This window comes from Centrocercus urophasianus, unplaced genomic scaffold (genome assembly GCF_019232065.1).
Source record: "Centrocercus urophasianus isolate 14NV4802_14NV808 unplaced genomic scaffold, USGS_Curo_1.0 seq_73, whole genome shotgun sequence".
Lineage (NCBI taxonomy): Eukaryota > Metazoa > Chordata > Aves > Galliformes > Phasianidae > Centrocercus > Centrocercus urophasianus.
The window spans coordinates 11,504,049-11,520,877 of record NW_024885344.1 but is presented as its reverse complement, the minus strand read 5'-3'; the positions used below and the strand labels follow the sequence as shown (position 1 = coordinate 11,520,877).

General features: G+C 40.1%; 1 protein-coding gene across 15 annotated transcripts in view; it reads right to left on the bottom strand.

Annotated features, from left to right (window-relative positions):
* Nucleotides 1–16,829, bottom strand: part of CACNA1C (calcium voltage-gated channel subunit alpha1 C) — a 474,784-nt gene that overhangs the window by 200,755 nt on the left and 257,200 nt on the right. For all 15 annotated transcript variants that reach the window (XM_042837682.1, XM_042837670.1, XM_042837684.1 and 12 more), the window contains exon 4: nt 2,243–2,382. In XM_042837682.1, the coding sequence (XP_042693616.1) occupies nt 2,243–2,382 (140 nt within the window). The remainder of the gene's footprint in view (nt 1–2,242; nt 2,383–16,829) is intronic.

Below are 16,829 nucleotides of genomic sequence, written 5' to 3'. Positions count from 1 at the left end.
TTCAGCCTGTATATCATCTTGCTGATTAACTGTCTTGGGAGGAAAATTGAAAAGGACTGTACTTAAACTAGATATAATGCCGCCCTGTGATTTCTGGAGTCTTGCTATCTAGCATACCAGTGGAAGAAGAAGAGGTAACACACGACCTCTCTTTAAAAAGTCTTTCTCATAGAGATGAAAAGGAAATAATCAGATTCATAGGAGTTCTGTTCTCCAGTATTTCTTCACCAAGCAGTGATCCCAAGGCATGTGAGATGTCTGAGGACATTCAAAGGCAGAAACAGCTACAGAATTGGGCAACAATAACAGGGGAGGGGTTGGGGATTTGCCAATTTTCAATTACTAATTCGCTGTGCAATCTTCTGGCTGCGGGCAGGAATGAAGGGCAAAGGAAACTGGGCACTGCTGCAAACGGAGGAGCTATGCCCACTTCGAGTGGTGATGTCTTGGGAATAACAACTGGTGCTGACCTGTTCTCTCTCCCCTCAGTAGAAACTCCTTCCGCCCAATTTTCAAAGAATCATAGAATGGCATGGGTTGAAAAGTACCTTAAAGGTCATCTCATTTCAACCCCCCTGCTATGTGCAGGGTTGCCAACCACCAGACCAGGCTACCCAGAGCCACATCCAGTCTTGCCTTGAATGCCTCCAGGGATGGGGCATCCACAACCTCCTTGGGCAACCTGTTCCAGCACATCACCACATTATCCCCAGAATGCTGAATGAAAGCAGTAGGGAACCAGTAGTACAGAGCAGAAACAGTTTGCTGAAACAGTTATTTGGGACCATCCCCAAAATGGTCAATTTGAACTTCAATTAGAAGCAGAAATTACAAGGAGCACTGATGACTCAGAGTGTCCTCTTTAATCTTTACCTGGGAGTTGTACTTAAAGAGAGCTTAGTAACAGAAGACAGAACAACTTTTTACAAAAAGGTAGATAATGATAAGAGAAGGGGGAGTGGTTTTAAACTAAAAGAGGGGAGATTTAAGTTAGATGTTAGGAGGAAATTTTTCACTCAAGAGGCCAAAGTGAAGCCCTGGCACAGCTGCCCAAAGAAGCTGTGGTGCCCCATCCCTGGAGGCATTCAAGGCCAAGCTGGATGGGGCCCTGGGCAGCCTGAGCTGCTGGGTGGCAGCCCTGCCCATGCAGGGGGTTGGAACTTGGATGACCTCTTCCAACCTAAACCACTCTATGATTCTGACGAAAAGTTTCCTTGGGAAAGAGGTGGAAAGACTGAAAGTTTTTGTGGGCGATGACATTCTGTAATAATGGAGCTGTGGGAGGGTGGGACCAATTACTGAGAAGAAAAAATACCTTCTCTCTTTGTCTTTGGGATAGTTTATTCTTCATTCCTTCCATTCAACAATCACAAATCAAGAACCTTATTTATCTCTTACACTCAGTAAGAAAAAAAGTGGAAGGTTCTTTACTTTGTTTTTATTCAAATATATTAAATGCCAAGCTTGAAAAACACAGAGAAGAGACTGCAGCTTCAAGTGGAAATGTGATAATATATATAGTTATATATAATATATATATAATAGTAAAATTATTAGTCTTTAAAAAGGTTAAAGTATTAAAATTGCCCAAATCAAAAGATCACCATCAGAAGTGTGATTGACATTTTTTTGTTGTTGTTTCTGAAAATAAAAACCTGAGATTTAAATTTTTCATCTTTCTTTGCAAAAGAGTAGAAGTTCACAAGAATGCAGAATTTATTTCTTATTAAATACCATTGTTAATTTATGAATTCTACATATATATTTTTCTCTAATATTCACACAGACTTGCAAATAAAGGGATTTTCTTCTACCATAAATGTGTTAAAGCATTTCACTTGCACTGCTTTCTTTTTTCACCCACTACAAAAACAGCAGTTTAATTTCCATATCTTGCAAACCACTGAAAGTTTTAGGAAAGTCTAATTAACAAAGGATACCAGAGAGAAAACGTATATCAAATGGATGTCAATTCTTATTTATTTACCTTAAGGTAAGTCATTGCTACACACTGAAATCAGCATGAATCAAGTTACACCTACAAATGACCAGCAGGAATTAACTGTATTTTCAGATTGTGCAATAACGCTTGGTAGAACATGTGATAGAGAGGAAAAGACGGATAGCAACCCCTCACATCACTTATAAGGGATGCTCCAACCCTCATACCCCTTCATGCTCCCAAAGGTTCCCAGTGGCCCAAGGTGTTCAGTGCATTCAAAGACATGATGCAGGTACTCACCCTACTACCACAATTATAAAATCTAGTAAATTCCAGCCATTGCGGAGGTAAGCGTTGGGATGAAAGAGAAGTCCATATGCTATTACTTTTAAAAATGCTTCCACTGTAAAAATTATGAGAAAGAGATATTCCACTCGTTCCTGGAGAGAAAAAAGAACAAGAAAGACAATGGTTAGCATGAGTGACAAACACTGGACAAGGACAGTTTTCTGCCGTTGCATTCCGCCTACACGGCCTCCAGCTCACTACTCATCACTTGGGTACATATAACATCTGTGACTTGCCAGAGGGCTTCCCTCCTCAGACTTGCATATTTTGCAGCCAATCCGACAGGACGACGACAGCAAATTTTGGTTAGGCATTTGCTGCCTTTGCCATGGTAGGGACTGACCACTGCACAAGTGTGTGCACAAGAGGAGGACAGAGGGTCCACAAGCATGTGCCAGCACCAGCTCTCTGTAGGAAACACTGCCAAGTGCTGTCACCCCTCTGAATGAACTGTATCCAGGTCCTTTCTACCTCTGGGAAGAAGGCGTTGCTGGATGCAGTGCTGCAGAGAAGGACAGGGAGAAATTCACTGATGAGTGTTTTGCACAATGTCTTTTTTGGGATTTCTTTTTTCTATTGCTAGGAATAGGTAAGCTACTGGTTTGTCACCAGTTTCTGATTTTTGGATCAGGCTGACTAAGACATGAAGCATTTAGTTATTCCATCAGAAATGTACATGTCCTTGTGAAATGAGGGCTGAAATTTAAGCACATTCCAAACAAAGTCACTTCTAGTGACAGTACAGTCCTATTCTGACAATCAAGCAGCCTTCAGGAGACAGCACACAGGCTCTCTGTCCTTCATCTCTGGGTTTTCAGCCCTGGAGTGAAATAACAATAGTAGTTTTGCAGAAGTAGTGGGGACCTCCATCTAAGTAGGAAGGAAACGGCAGCATTAGCTAATCACTACAGAAGTGCTGTGTGGCAAGCTGGGTTGGAAATAAGTACATGAAAACAAGATGACAGCAAAGGGAGATTAGGCCCCTTTTGAGTTTAAGCTGCAAAGTCAGGTATTAAGAGTATTTCTCATTCAAGAAATAAAAATCTCAGATAGAAATTAAAACAGCCCAGATAGTCTTGTTCATATCCTGTAGGATATGCAGCAAGACAATCAGGCAGCTCAGTGCTTTGTCTTTGCAGTTCCAAACTGCAGTTGCCCTGCTCCTCTGTCTTGTGGCGCTGATAAATGCATGTATGACAATTTCATATGACATAAAAACATAAAATGTGTGAGTTTACGTAAGATCACTCCATCATTTGACTCAGTTGCCCATTTGAACTTCCTCCATTCAGATTCAGGTAATTAATAGCAACTGACTAGCAACTCATTAATCAAAAAATGTGATACTCGTCCATTTCCATGTTTATATTAGCATTCTTATTTTATAAGCCTGAGAAAGTCCATCTGATGGTAGCAGGTACATGCTTGCACTTTAAAATATCGATCTCTTCTCTCCCATAATGATACCACAACACTTGCAGTAGTGCCTGGAATTTACTACAAAGAGCACCTAAAAAAGTATTGTTCTGTATTTATCTGATCCAGTAGTAAAGCTTTTGAACATGCCCACAATACAGAATTTGCTCAACATTGTTCCAGACAGACACAGATGAGGACACCAAGAATTTTTCTCCCACTGAACTCAGAGAAGAATGCAGCAGCTTACAGCACCAGTGACTACTGCATTAATGAATCTCACTCCCTGTTCCATCCAAAGGGTTTCCTACAGTTGTGGGCAAGTTCTTCTTCCCCTCAAAAAAGACCACCAGCATCTCCCAGCCCACTCTCTCATTGAGACTGCCCTTGAGATTACTGTTTGTACTCAATACATTCTGCTCTGTAAGCAGAGAAAATGGCTCATGGAGAAACATGGGTTCCCCAAACAGCCTTCTCCTACAACGTCTCTTGGCAGTCAAAGGGATTTTGACGGCCCCATTCTCTTGGTTACCAGCTCCAGGTACAACTTGAACCTGACTGGCTAAACAACTGAAGGGGAAGGTCTGAGGCTGACCTCGTGCTCAGTGATTTATCTCTAAACATTGCCCTTGACCTCAAGAAACACTGGGACAAATGCTGCTGTGTCTGGCTCTGTGCTCTCTGTGGCAGCAGTGCTCTGCTGTACTGCTCTGCCCAGCCAGAAAAGCCTTTCCACTCCATGAATTTCATTGAAATACCTATATTATACAACCAAAAGACCAAGAAGGCAAATACTTGAGAAAATTCTGGAAAAAAACTTTATCATTATTTAGCACTGCACACAGCAGCCAGTATTTCAGCAGCTAACAGGTTCCACTGAGTTGGTTTAGGAGCTTCATACCACGCTGTCTCTGAAGATGTCTGTGGGATGATTGACTCCTGCTTTGTTGAACCACATCACTGAGGTAATAATATGCCAAAATCCTACATGCACATGCGTATATATATATGCACATATGCATATAAGCTACAGGTGGTTTGAATAAACTCTTTACAATGCCTGGGTTATGATGGAAAGCTTCAAAAAAAGCAAAATTATTTAAAAGCCTCTGAAATGAACATAAGATACAGAATACTGAGCAGAGGAGTGAGACTTTATGATCCTCTGCACTTAAATTAATGATTTCAGGACTGAAGGAAAAATACTGCCCAACTTACACAGTGCAGCTACTCCAAGGCCATTTCAGGGAGCTGCTCACGCTCAGAATCGAGAAGAATTTGAAGAGCCTACTAATTAATTTGTGTTCCCTTTCTGCCGTACACCATAAAACTGAAGAGCTGTTATGAGCACAGCAAAGCCCAGCAGTGAGGAGACAGAAGCAGACTTCCAGGGACCTGGGTGCAGTCCCACTCAGTGCCCCCTGCCTGGGGAGCTCAGACATGACTCAGCCACCTGCTACCTTGGTTGGACATGAGAGGAACAGCCAGTGCACTTGGCAGGCCCAGGACCATTAACTTGCCTCTGCTAAATGGGCAGCCGTGCCGCTGCTGGCTGCTCACTCCAAACTTTGCTCCCAGGAACTAGGCACATTGGGCCCCAGTATTTCAGGTTCCCGAGGGGCATAACACCCTAAAGTATCCAGAAACCCTGCTCCTCTGAGAAGGCAGTTTTGTGCCATGTCAAAAGAATCCCAGAATCGTTTGAGTTGAAAGAGACCCTTACAGGCCATCTGGTCCAAGCCCCTGCAGTGAACAGGGACACTCACAGGTAGATCAGGTTGTTCAGAGCCCCATCAAGCCTGATCTTGAGCATCTCCAGGGACTGCTGGTGCTGCCTGCAACATCCTTGGAGGGAAAGGAGATACCATGGCACCATCCCTTAAAAGCACATACTCAAACCACAGCATCAAAAGACAGCAAACATTCTGGAGCTGAAAGAAAGAAGGCATGGTATTTTTTCAGTTGTGTCTTAGGAATGGGAACTGTGCTGATGAGGTTTAGATTCAATAAGGATGTTGCAGGTTGCAGAATTACAAAGCAGGAGCTTCCTGTTTAAATAGTATTGATAAAAATGTTTCAAACGAAGAAAAAAAAAAAACCAAACACCTAAGACAAACTACCAAACAGAAAAGCAAAATGAGTGGAGAAAGAGGACTGATAAAAGTTTTCTAAAACTGATCAGCGCCTGGAGAACACACATGGCTCTACCACTGTTCTCATTTGTTTTATTACAGATATAGGACATAAGCATCAGCTGCCCTGGATGACAGACCAGCCAGCACCAGCACTGCCAAGAAACAAACTGTACATCATCTCATTCTTAAAGAAACAAACAGTAACTTGCTGCTGAGCCTCTAAGATGTATTTCCAAAAGAAGATTACTATATTAAGTACAAAGCCTCTCTAATCCCATGTGCTTTCTGAAGACGTCATAGATTTGTTTTTGTTTTTAATTTTTAAACGGTACCTAATGGCAGCCTGGGTTCACAGGCGGAGTCTGAAAACAGGAAATCCCAGCACAGCACTGTAGGGTGCCTTGGGGTTTTTCTCCTGCCATGAGAGGAGCAAGCAGACCAATGCTGCTCCTGGGGACCCAGTCATCAGAATGACTCTATCTCAGTCCTTAGCTCTTCAAACCCCATCCACCCAGCAGCTCTGTTTGCAATGAGCACATTCTCAATGCAAGAGTTAGCCAGGGCTCAATCACAGTCAGAGCCTTGCACTTCATACATCCCAATCTAGAAAGTTTACAATCTGAAATTCACTCAGCACAGGTTCTCTCAAATATTGCTCTCTGTCTCTGCTAGAACTCTGCTTATCTTGTAACAAACAATTTCAAAATCTAGATTTTATGTATTTGAAGCAAAGTGCAGCAAGCTCTTCACAGATAGGACCCATCTAAAGCTGCCTGTGCGATGTTAGACCAAGTTACGTCAGTGTCTGCACTACTATTCCCTAGTGCTTCCCTAACATAACGGAACACAGTTCTTCAGTAATGCAAATATTCAGTTATCCAAGGAAAACAATGATATTTTAAGGGCCTCTGTCATATAGGATGTTTTCTCATTAATTGTACAAATAGGCTCTGAGAGATACAAGTCAGGGTGGGAACACTCAGACTTTTTCCGAGTAGGGAAAACTATATTTTGCTGATGGGAAGCAAGGAAACCGACTTGCAGAGCTGGGAAAACAGCCCTAATACTTTGTGCAAGAGATTTCTTTTTTTTTTTTTTTTTGGATTACAAGTTACCATCACATCTAAGATACAGATATCCCTGCTCTGTGAGTATGCTGACCTGAATGCTACCGTTTGCTTAATAACTTCAACTTTCACTGTGAAAGAGCCACATGTGTGCATTTATATATAAGATCAAGTCAATAAAGCAGATGTTGAGACAGGTTTGTTAACACTGAGTTACTTCTGAGTGTATTTGGTTACTCAGGAGATGTTTCCAGCTAAGTATGCATGAAAATAGTACACAAATACATCAGGGAATAAAACCTATAAGTGTTTGGAATTTTTTGACTTATGAAAATGACTGCCACTGCAGAAAACACTGACCATTTCCTTTTTTTTTTTTAAATAAAAATAAAGGAACGATTAGATAGCATATGGTCGAACATAACCTAATCTGCTGCTAATACTGGACCTAAAACACACTGTCCTTTCTACCAGTTCCTCCAAAAGAATATTCCCCCTCAAATCAAGAAAAAGTTATTTACCTGACAATGATAAAATAAGACCACAGAAGGATGTGGATGGCTGGTATTTAACTAAACATAACCCCTTGCGCTAGTAAACAGAACAATATCTGAAAGCTTAGATTTCCAAATATGATCTGCATTGCCTCTACTCTACTTCAACCAAATACTATGTCTTAACTTTCCTCACAGAAAAGACAGAGGTAAAATACACACCTAGTACTACAGAAATACCACCTTCAAGTAACACTTGTGAATGGGGAATACTGCCATGTGCTGCAACTTTAAAGATGCACAGCATTAGAAGAATAAACCAGATAAATATAGAATTCTCGCAAATCTGAAATGAGCAACTATAAAACAGGAATGTAGCACAAGCCAGGCTTTGGTGCTTGATAATTTATAACATGCCCACAATGCACTTAAAAGTACTTCCATGGAAGTGAATGGAAAGGAGAACATTAATAGTTTTGAACAATTGCAGACACGATATATATGCACAGTCTCCAAGTGCTTCTCGGCAAATTAACAAATACTTCATGCCTGGTTCTCTTGCAGGATCTAGTCTAAGCTCCGTATTTATTTATTTTGTTGCACTTTGTCCAGAAGCAAATTGAAATTATATATGGTTTCAGTAGACTTCTATTTTTTGTCAGCATCCAATTGTAGTAGAAAACCAAGGTAAAAGGGGGGCACAATTCCCTCTTCTAGTCACCTTATAACAAATAAATGAATAAATTACATCATTCTATAAGGAAAAATGAAATTATTGGGAAACTTACATTTTAAAAGATGTTAACGTATGTCAACACTATTTGGCCCATAATAGGAGGAGTGAGATTTTGAAACCTTTACACTGAAGAAGATTCCAAGCAACTTGATTAATTATAGAAACAGTTCTGCTTCGAGCAGGAATTTGGACAAGACAACCTACCAAAGTTCTTTTCAACCTGTACTTTTCTAAGAATCTCTTTGCTTATTTCATCATTCTAAATATCTAGTCCTCAGAATAACTGAGCAATCAATCACACATCAATACTTATCAGTTGGTTGCCTCATTGCCTATCATAGAGATGGTCAAGCACTTGCCTTAATTATGCATTCAATTAAACTTCAAATTTGGCCTCTGGTGCTGATTAGATAACGTCTAACCAATATAAGATTTTTCTTCATAGTCTTTGGCTAGCAGTACTAGAAACCTCTTGAGTTTTCTTGCTCAAGATGCCTTCTTTTTTAGACCGAAAAAGAATAATAGAATTCTGTCCATATATGAATCTAAGTCAGAGAAATATTTGCCTTATAGACTTTGTTTTCCTCTGTTGGGATGAAGAACTGAAGCCATCCAATGTAGAAACACTCTAGCCTGAGTGGCTGTGAAGAAGCAAAGAAATTCATGTCCTAGTTCTTTTTGTTTTGGTCCACTACTCTGATTAAACTGAAATGAACTGTCACTTTATATTCAGATCAGTCCAATAGGAGATTACCCTTCCAGAGGGAAGTAACATTATGGAAGGCAGCATAAGGCTTATGACTCATTTAGGATCTCTGGATAGGAATTAAAAGCTGGCTAGGTGTTGCGCTGTTACCATGCATAGAAATGAAATTCAACCTTAGAAAAGTTTTTACTAGTTTCTCTTCTGCAATTTCAGAGACAGTCTGGTACCTTTTCCAAGGTTAAAAAAGCCATTTGAAACACCACAGTCAATTGTGCGTCTACCAACCACTGATTAAGGACAGAGTACCAGGGGCATCCATTTAAATCAGAGCAGCTTCAGCATGACAGCTACATCTAATAGATCATCATAAGGCGTATCATGTCTCATTCAACTCCCAGAATGGCTCAGATAAGTTACACATTGGCTGTTCACTATGCTTAGGTGTTTGCATTTGCTCATCTGTGCAATGAGATATCCAAGTCTACCAACCATAAAACTTCTCAGTGTTTTATTTCATTTTAAATTAAAATTTTTAAAAATGTTATTAGTTTTTGGTTTTGTTTTGTTTTTAAACACAGTCCCTTCAAGTCAAACCTTTCCATGCTCAAAATCATGTTGGAGTTGAATATTGAATTTCGGACTCTGTTGACAAGCAGAACGGTACATAGCCCATTTCGGGGGAATTCTATAAAAAAAATCAGTGTAAACAATATTGGCTCATTAGGACAATTTCTAAAAGGCCTTCACTGCACAGGATACACAATCACACTTGCCTTTGGAAATTGGATACAGAATCTCAGCTATGGCTGTTCTAATGATCTTATTGCTTTGCGCCATATATACGCTAGTTCCTGAAGTGACTGGTCTGGAGTTCTCAATATATATTTATAATCTGATCATTGTTTTTCAATGAGTTTCTAAACTTCACAGTGGTAGTACAAATGCTTAACAAAGGTGAATTCCTGTCCTCAAGATGTATTAATTTTAAGTTAACCACATGATTTCAGGGAGACTAATGATTTTTTAAGAATGCCTGGAATCAACATTATCACAACTACAGTTTGTCTACCTTGTAAGTTTAAGCTGTCGTTGCATACAGTGTTATGCTGAGGAACCTTCATCTTTCATATAATCATTCAGGTTGGAAAATACCTTCAGGATCACCAAGTCCAACCACCCAATCCAACCATCAAACCATGTGCCTTAGTGGCACTTAGAAAAGATGACTGATGGTGGCATTAAGACCTCACCAAAAATTGTGTCCCAAAACAAAGCACTGAATTTCTGATATGACTCAACATGTGGACAGCGAGTTCCTTAGGAAATGTACCCATATTAAGACGTTTTTCATGCAAAGTGTTTTTATAGTCCCCTCATGGACAAGAGGTGTGGAAGAGTTGCATCCCACAACATTAATTTGACAATACATTTTTTCTCATATATATATATATATTAATTTCATCTGATTCGATAAGGTTTTGAGTAATTGAAAGATATACCAGATTAGACTAATATATAGACTAAACCAGGGAGAATTTTACTGCTAATTTTAACATGGAAAATATTGTCCTCTTACTAGGTAAGTCAATAATTGCTTTTAGGCTGACTTTCCTATTTCTCTTTATCCTCTTTATAAACTCTCAGGAAATCTTCCCTAAATTGCCTTTCATGGGGAACCCTGAGTGGACAGACCAACCAGCAGTGTCCCTCATGCTGACCCTCACCATGTGGCACACTTCCAGGAGAGGACAGGGCTAGCTGGGGATGGATGAGCACAACCACAAAAAGAAGCATTTGGGCAGCTAACTTGGGATGAAAAGTCAGCAAACATGAAACAATAGCCACATCCAGCACAATTTAGACTCACTCTGAGTTACCCTCAACTACTGTAGGGCCAGACTAAGAATTGGAGAGACACAAGGGATCCCCTGCAGAAATCCTCCCCCAAGTCTTTGTTTGAATGCACCACCGAGCAGGGACTTTTCTCTGACCACCCAGAAGAGCTCAAATCCCACTTTTAAAACATTTCTGTCAAATGCATTTTAATCCAATCACTCTGGTGCATTTTATGATTCTCTAATCTATGTTTTTAATCTACAACAACTCTTTCATAATTGTTTGTGCAGCGCAGTGATGCCTGACAGAGAATGCTTTATAAATAAATTGAATTTATGACTATTATAATCTCTCCCTGTTGAAATTTCTGAGCAAATAGATGGGTCCCACAGTTCAGTTTTTCATGTTCTAGGGCTGGGGTCTCTCTATGCTCATTCATACAAACACAATACACACACAAAAAAGAAAGAGAAAGAGAGAGATGTTGAACGTGTATGTGTGTGACCTTTTCTTTCCATGAGTAACTTAAAGGCATATTTAACATTCTGTTCACACTGCTCATGGCAGACAGGAAAAACACTGCTGAAGGGAATGAAAAATGAAAAGACCTTGCAGCTTCTCCATCTCAGCCTCTGTCTCTTTTCTGTGGGGCAAAGGATTCAAGGTTTTGTTTGCTACCCCTGAGTAAGTTTCTGTTCATTTGCTTGCTGCTTGAATGGACAGGGCACACGAAATGAGGCAGCTATATGGACCTTTGACAACCAGCACATAAAATTCATTTTATTTCCTTAATGGAAGTCTGATTGGTAATTAAAAACATGACTGTGACCTGTGCAGTATTCAGAGAATAAAAATGAGCTTCATTTTAGAACAAACTCAGAAGCTGCAGCTTCGTATAGTAGCAAGATTTCTACTGGGCACAGAGAATGGAAAGAAATGCTTCAGTTTTAAATAGTTTTTGCTAAGTTAGATTTACTAAAATACCCAAGCAATTGATATTCTTTTCCAGTTTTTCTATTCCTTGGTTTAGCTGCCACCAACCACCCTGCCTACCCTCAACAAAAAGGCTGCAGGTGTTGAGACCCAAGAACTGGAAGCTGGAAGCCAGAATTCAGACTCCTCCTGTCAGACGGTGGCACTTATTTTCATTTCTTGTAAGACAAGCATTTATTTAATCCCCATCTGTGCACATTTGCAGGGGTAAAAGGGAACACTAATAACCTTGCCAAGCAATGGCACCTTTCATCCATTAGGCTGGGATTGAGCATCAGGTTGGTGCAACCTCAGCCTGCAGAGGAGGAAGGACACTGGATCACCCTGCCAGAGTCTGCAGCAGCTTGGGTGGGTGCAGATTAATGCAAGGTCATGTCGTAACAAAATATTTGGATTTGTTTCAAGAAACCCAAACACAGGGATCTGGGAATGTTAAATCATTTTTGTCCAGTAAAAGTCTTTAAGCATAAGGCTCTGCTATTTCTGTGCTAAAACTCTCTGAGAACTTTCCCTCAGGGAAGGAAGAGAAAGGGAATATAGTCTACAGAATATTTCAACTTTTCAATTTCACATTCATCAAAAGCAAATTTTGAAATATTGGAATTTCCCGGAGCCTGGCTGGAAAACCAGCAGGATGGAAAATGGGAAGAAAAGAAACATCTTTGAAATAGGTTAATTCATACTGATACATTTAGTACATTAAAAACATAGGAAAATATTTTTTAATGAAGTTCAGGCATTAATAAGGAATGAACATTGCACTGATACCCTTTTGTGAGTTAAAAGCCTGAAAAGAATTCTAGTGAACTGCTAATTTCCATGCCAGAGCAGAGGAGAGGCAAGCAACACCTATGTTTTCTCTCACTTTGATAAAGTCTTACAGCAATATTTACTCTCATGTAGATAAACTTAAAATAAAAATTAGGAAAAATATTACACTCTGGACAGGGAAAGGTCACAAATGTTATTAATATCCTATAACGCTCTTTAATTAAACTCAGCTTGATTAGCCTCTGGCTAGTTTACAGTCATTTCTTCCTCCATTCCCTGGCTCCAGGGGTGGCTTTATTCCCTTGCAAGCAATGCAGGCTGCATGTCTGTCTAAAGGAAAAAGTCAGCTGAAAAATCCCAAATCCTACCTCTAACTTAAAATTCCCCTTCTTCAGTTACAGACAAATCCTTCTTACACCCACTGTTCTGGAGGCCACTCCTGTTGAAATGATGTCAAAGAACTCAGCCAGGTTTCCCCTACGTCACACAGACTACCACTCTGGGCTGGCAAACATTTTGCACCAAACAGACTTGGATTTCAAAGATTTTGTGTTCACTTGATGCAAATGTTACACACACTGTGTTTTCACTTACTCTGTTCCCAAGACTCTCTCTTTCTCCAATCACCCTCAGGGTTTAAACAAACAGTTTTCATATTGATCAGCTTGAAAATTATTTTTAATGCTATTAATGTTAGGCTGCTGTCCTGGATGCGTCCCAAGTTTTTCATCCTTACTAGTTGTTCTGACTGATCTGTAATAAACTGAAACCATCACTTTCGCCTTGCTGCTGGCCAAGTCCCAGCTCACACTACTGAAATAAAAGAGTTGATGCCTGCACTTGAACTCATTTTGGTGGTGTTTAAGTGTCTTCTCGTGCTCTGTACATACTCCTCATAGCCTTGCAGACTCTGCACAGTCTCATCCCATGACATTTTTTGGCATTTTTACCCGTTCATTCTCCCACTCTGCTTTTTGTACATTTTAGGTCATGCATATTAAAATTGGGCTCACTGCCCACAGTGCAAGAACGGCAGGAGCTGGATGAATTCCTGGATGCTGTTTTAAGACAATTATTCTCTTATCGTGTTGTTCTCACCCAGTCATACACATAACGATTACCACATTTAACTAACAACTAGCACTTCAAATTCAGAAAAATCCAATCAGACTACACACTTGATATTGAGTCACAGAATCACAGAATGGCCAGGGTTGGAAGGGACCTCAAGGATCATGAATCTCCAACCTCCCTGCCACAGGCACGGCCACAATTTCCCCATTTAATACATAGATCAGGTTTTCCAGGGCCCCATCCAACCTGGCCTTGAACACCTCCAGGGACGGGGCATCCACAACCTCTCTGGGCAGCTTGTTAAAGCACTTCACCACTCTTATAGTAAAGAACTGCCCTGCGATATCCAACCTAAATCTTCCCTCCTTCAACTTAAAACCATTTCCCCTCGTTATCTACCCTTTCTATGAGTTGATTCCCCTTTGTAGGCTCCCTTTAGGTACTGAAAGGCTGCAATGAGGTCACCCCACAGCCTTCTCTTCTGCAGGCTGAACAAGCCCAGCTCCCTCAGCCTGTCTTCGTAGGGGAGATGCTCCAGCCCTCTGATGATCTTTGTGGCTCTCCTCTGCACACTCTCCAACAGCTCCCTGTCTTTCTTGTAGTGGGGGCCCCAGACCTGGACACAGTTTTCCAGACCGAAAAAAGTAATACCTTAAAAGGAGCGATATGACAGGGCAGGCAAAGTTTTTAAGATACTGTATAACAAACTTAACTTCAGTTTTCAAAAACAAGTAGAGGCAAAAATGCAGATTTTGCAAACACTTAAGAAATCTGTCATGGGACACTTTTTAAATGAAGTCCTTATTTGGACTTTAAAATTTCCACCAACTTCTAAAAAGTCTGCATGAGCAGGAGCTGAATAAAAGCTGAATAAGTACGGTAGATTTTGGTCTGATAATACCAGAAATATTCTCCATTAGGGACAGTAAGTAGAATTGCATAGACTTTAAGGATTTAAATGTTTTCTTTCATTTGTCTACAAACTGTACTAATGTTTGGGAAGCCTATGGTGGAACTGATAAAAAACTAAAATTAAATGGTGTAAAAGGTTTATCCATAGAATAGCAAAAAGAGTGTGAAAAAGAACAAATGCATAAATGGTGAAAAAATTTTAGATACAACTCTTTCATTCTGTGTTAACTAGAAGTTTACGATACCAGCAGTAACACATCAATGGGAGAAGAAAAAGTTCTATAGGTATCACTGCCCTGCTCATAGTTTCTTATGATCCCTTTAAAGGCTGTGGGAACAACCTCAAAAAGGCTTTTTTTTTTTTTTTTTTTTTTTTTTTTTTTATGGAATATTTTGCTAATGGAAAGAACTGTGTGATTAAATTTTACAAATATTTTTATTTTGCTAAAATATCTCTGTTTCCATCAAGCAATCTAAATTTATATTTCCAGGTCCATTTTTTTCCTGTCATTATCAAACCATCCTTATAGGACCATCAGGCTTCACAAGGATAAGGAAAAATTTTAGTAAGACAATGTGTCCCAAGGACTTGCCCCAAATGGCTGAGGCTGACTCCAATAGCTCCATTCCACAACTCATCTTCCAGGCACAACATCACTTGCACATACTCTGTTCCACTTTCCCACACTGCCGCACTTCACATAATTTCTAATTCTATTCATGATGGAACTAAATAAGCAAGTAGGACTATGAATCCAATGATCTTTGGCAAAGGGGCCATAAAACAATAATTAGAGAGAATTTTAAAATTTTAATTAGCTTTCATCCCTTTTGTGAAAGGTTCAATTACCAAGAACTAATGCTATTAGATTCACTGTACTATTCTGTGTTGGGTTGTTAACACGGAAAGAGGAAATGACAATGAAATCTCTTGTATAACTTGACAGATGTGAAAACCAGTAGGGCTAAATCATCCCACAAGTCTTCCAGAATGGATTGAAAGGATGAGATCACCGGGAATAAGTTTGCCTCATCACCTTAGTGATTTAGACCTTCAGAGAAGACTCCAGAGTCTATGACTGACTATGACTCAAAGTCACGGTATTGCAACACGCACACACACAAAAGCAAATATGCTGGGATGTGTAAACAAACGCACAAACCACAAGATGCAAGAAAAAAATCCACCCGTTATACTCAGCAGGAGTGAAAGTTCTGCTGGAAGTCTGTGAATGAAGGAATATGGGGATGGACTAGAGAGGTCCAGGGGAGAAAAATGAGGACCTTCTGAAGCACAGAAAAGTGACCTGAGAGAAAAGACTGCTGTGATGCTGTTCACTGTAGAAAAGGAAAGACAAAATAAAGCTATAAATTGCTGCAGAGATGTGATGAAAACCTGCTTCCCTGCATTCATTTTGAATATAGCAGGAATTAATGGCTTTACTGGAATAAGGAAAATTTAGGATGGACAATGTATAGAAGATCCTTGGGATGCCAGTATTGGTGACTGGATTGATCCAGAGTAATAGCCTAGGAATTCACAGAGTTTAAATCACTGGAAAATAAACCCTCCTTTAGTGCAGAAGATGCAGTAAATGACCTCTCAAAGCATCTTCTAGACCTAAATGTTGTAGTGCTAAGGCTCCAGCAGACCAAACACTCAGCCAGATTCTGCTCATCAGAGAGGCAGCTGTCTATTGGTTTTAGATGGAAAGACACCAGGGGACAGTCCTGTATTCATGAGTGAGTACCCTTTCAAAATGTCTTTGACACTTTTGCAGCTAAGCAGATTTATTCAAGAAATCTGTTACTCATTTGGGATTTCAAGGAATAACTCCGCGTGTCATCATTTGAAGAAGGGGCCCAATAGCTCTCTTGGGGGAAAGAGAATTCAGGCTTCTCCCCAGAGCTGATCAGTTTAGAAATGCTATTGCCATCACACTGGAATGGAGCATGCTTTTCTGTCCGTATGGTGTAATTTCAAAGTTTTCAAAGATTACATTCTAGAGGCCAATTTAACTGGAGGGATTTTCCCTGCTCAAGAAGACACTCAAGCATTGTTGTTCTGCCTGACTTTCATCTGGCCGGCTCAGTTTCTATTCCTCAGTCAATCCGACTATGAAGGGCTTTTGGGAACATGACCTCGTGAATGTTTCAGTTTTCTTTTGATTTCTTTTGTTTTGGGTCCAAAGTCCACAGAGCTCCTGTAACAGAAATATACAAGCTTTGCTGAAAGTACTTTTAATCAATCTTGCGCTCAGAGAAATTTGGAGACTAGTGGATTGTTGAACTTACACCTCTGGAGCAATATTGGACTTCCCTTGTTACAAGCAGCAGAGGAAGAGTCAGCATTTGTTGAGAATTTGGCTTAGGCCACTCAATCTACCAATTCCCGTCAC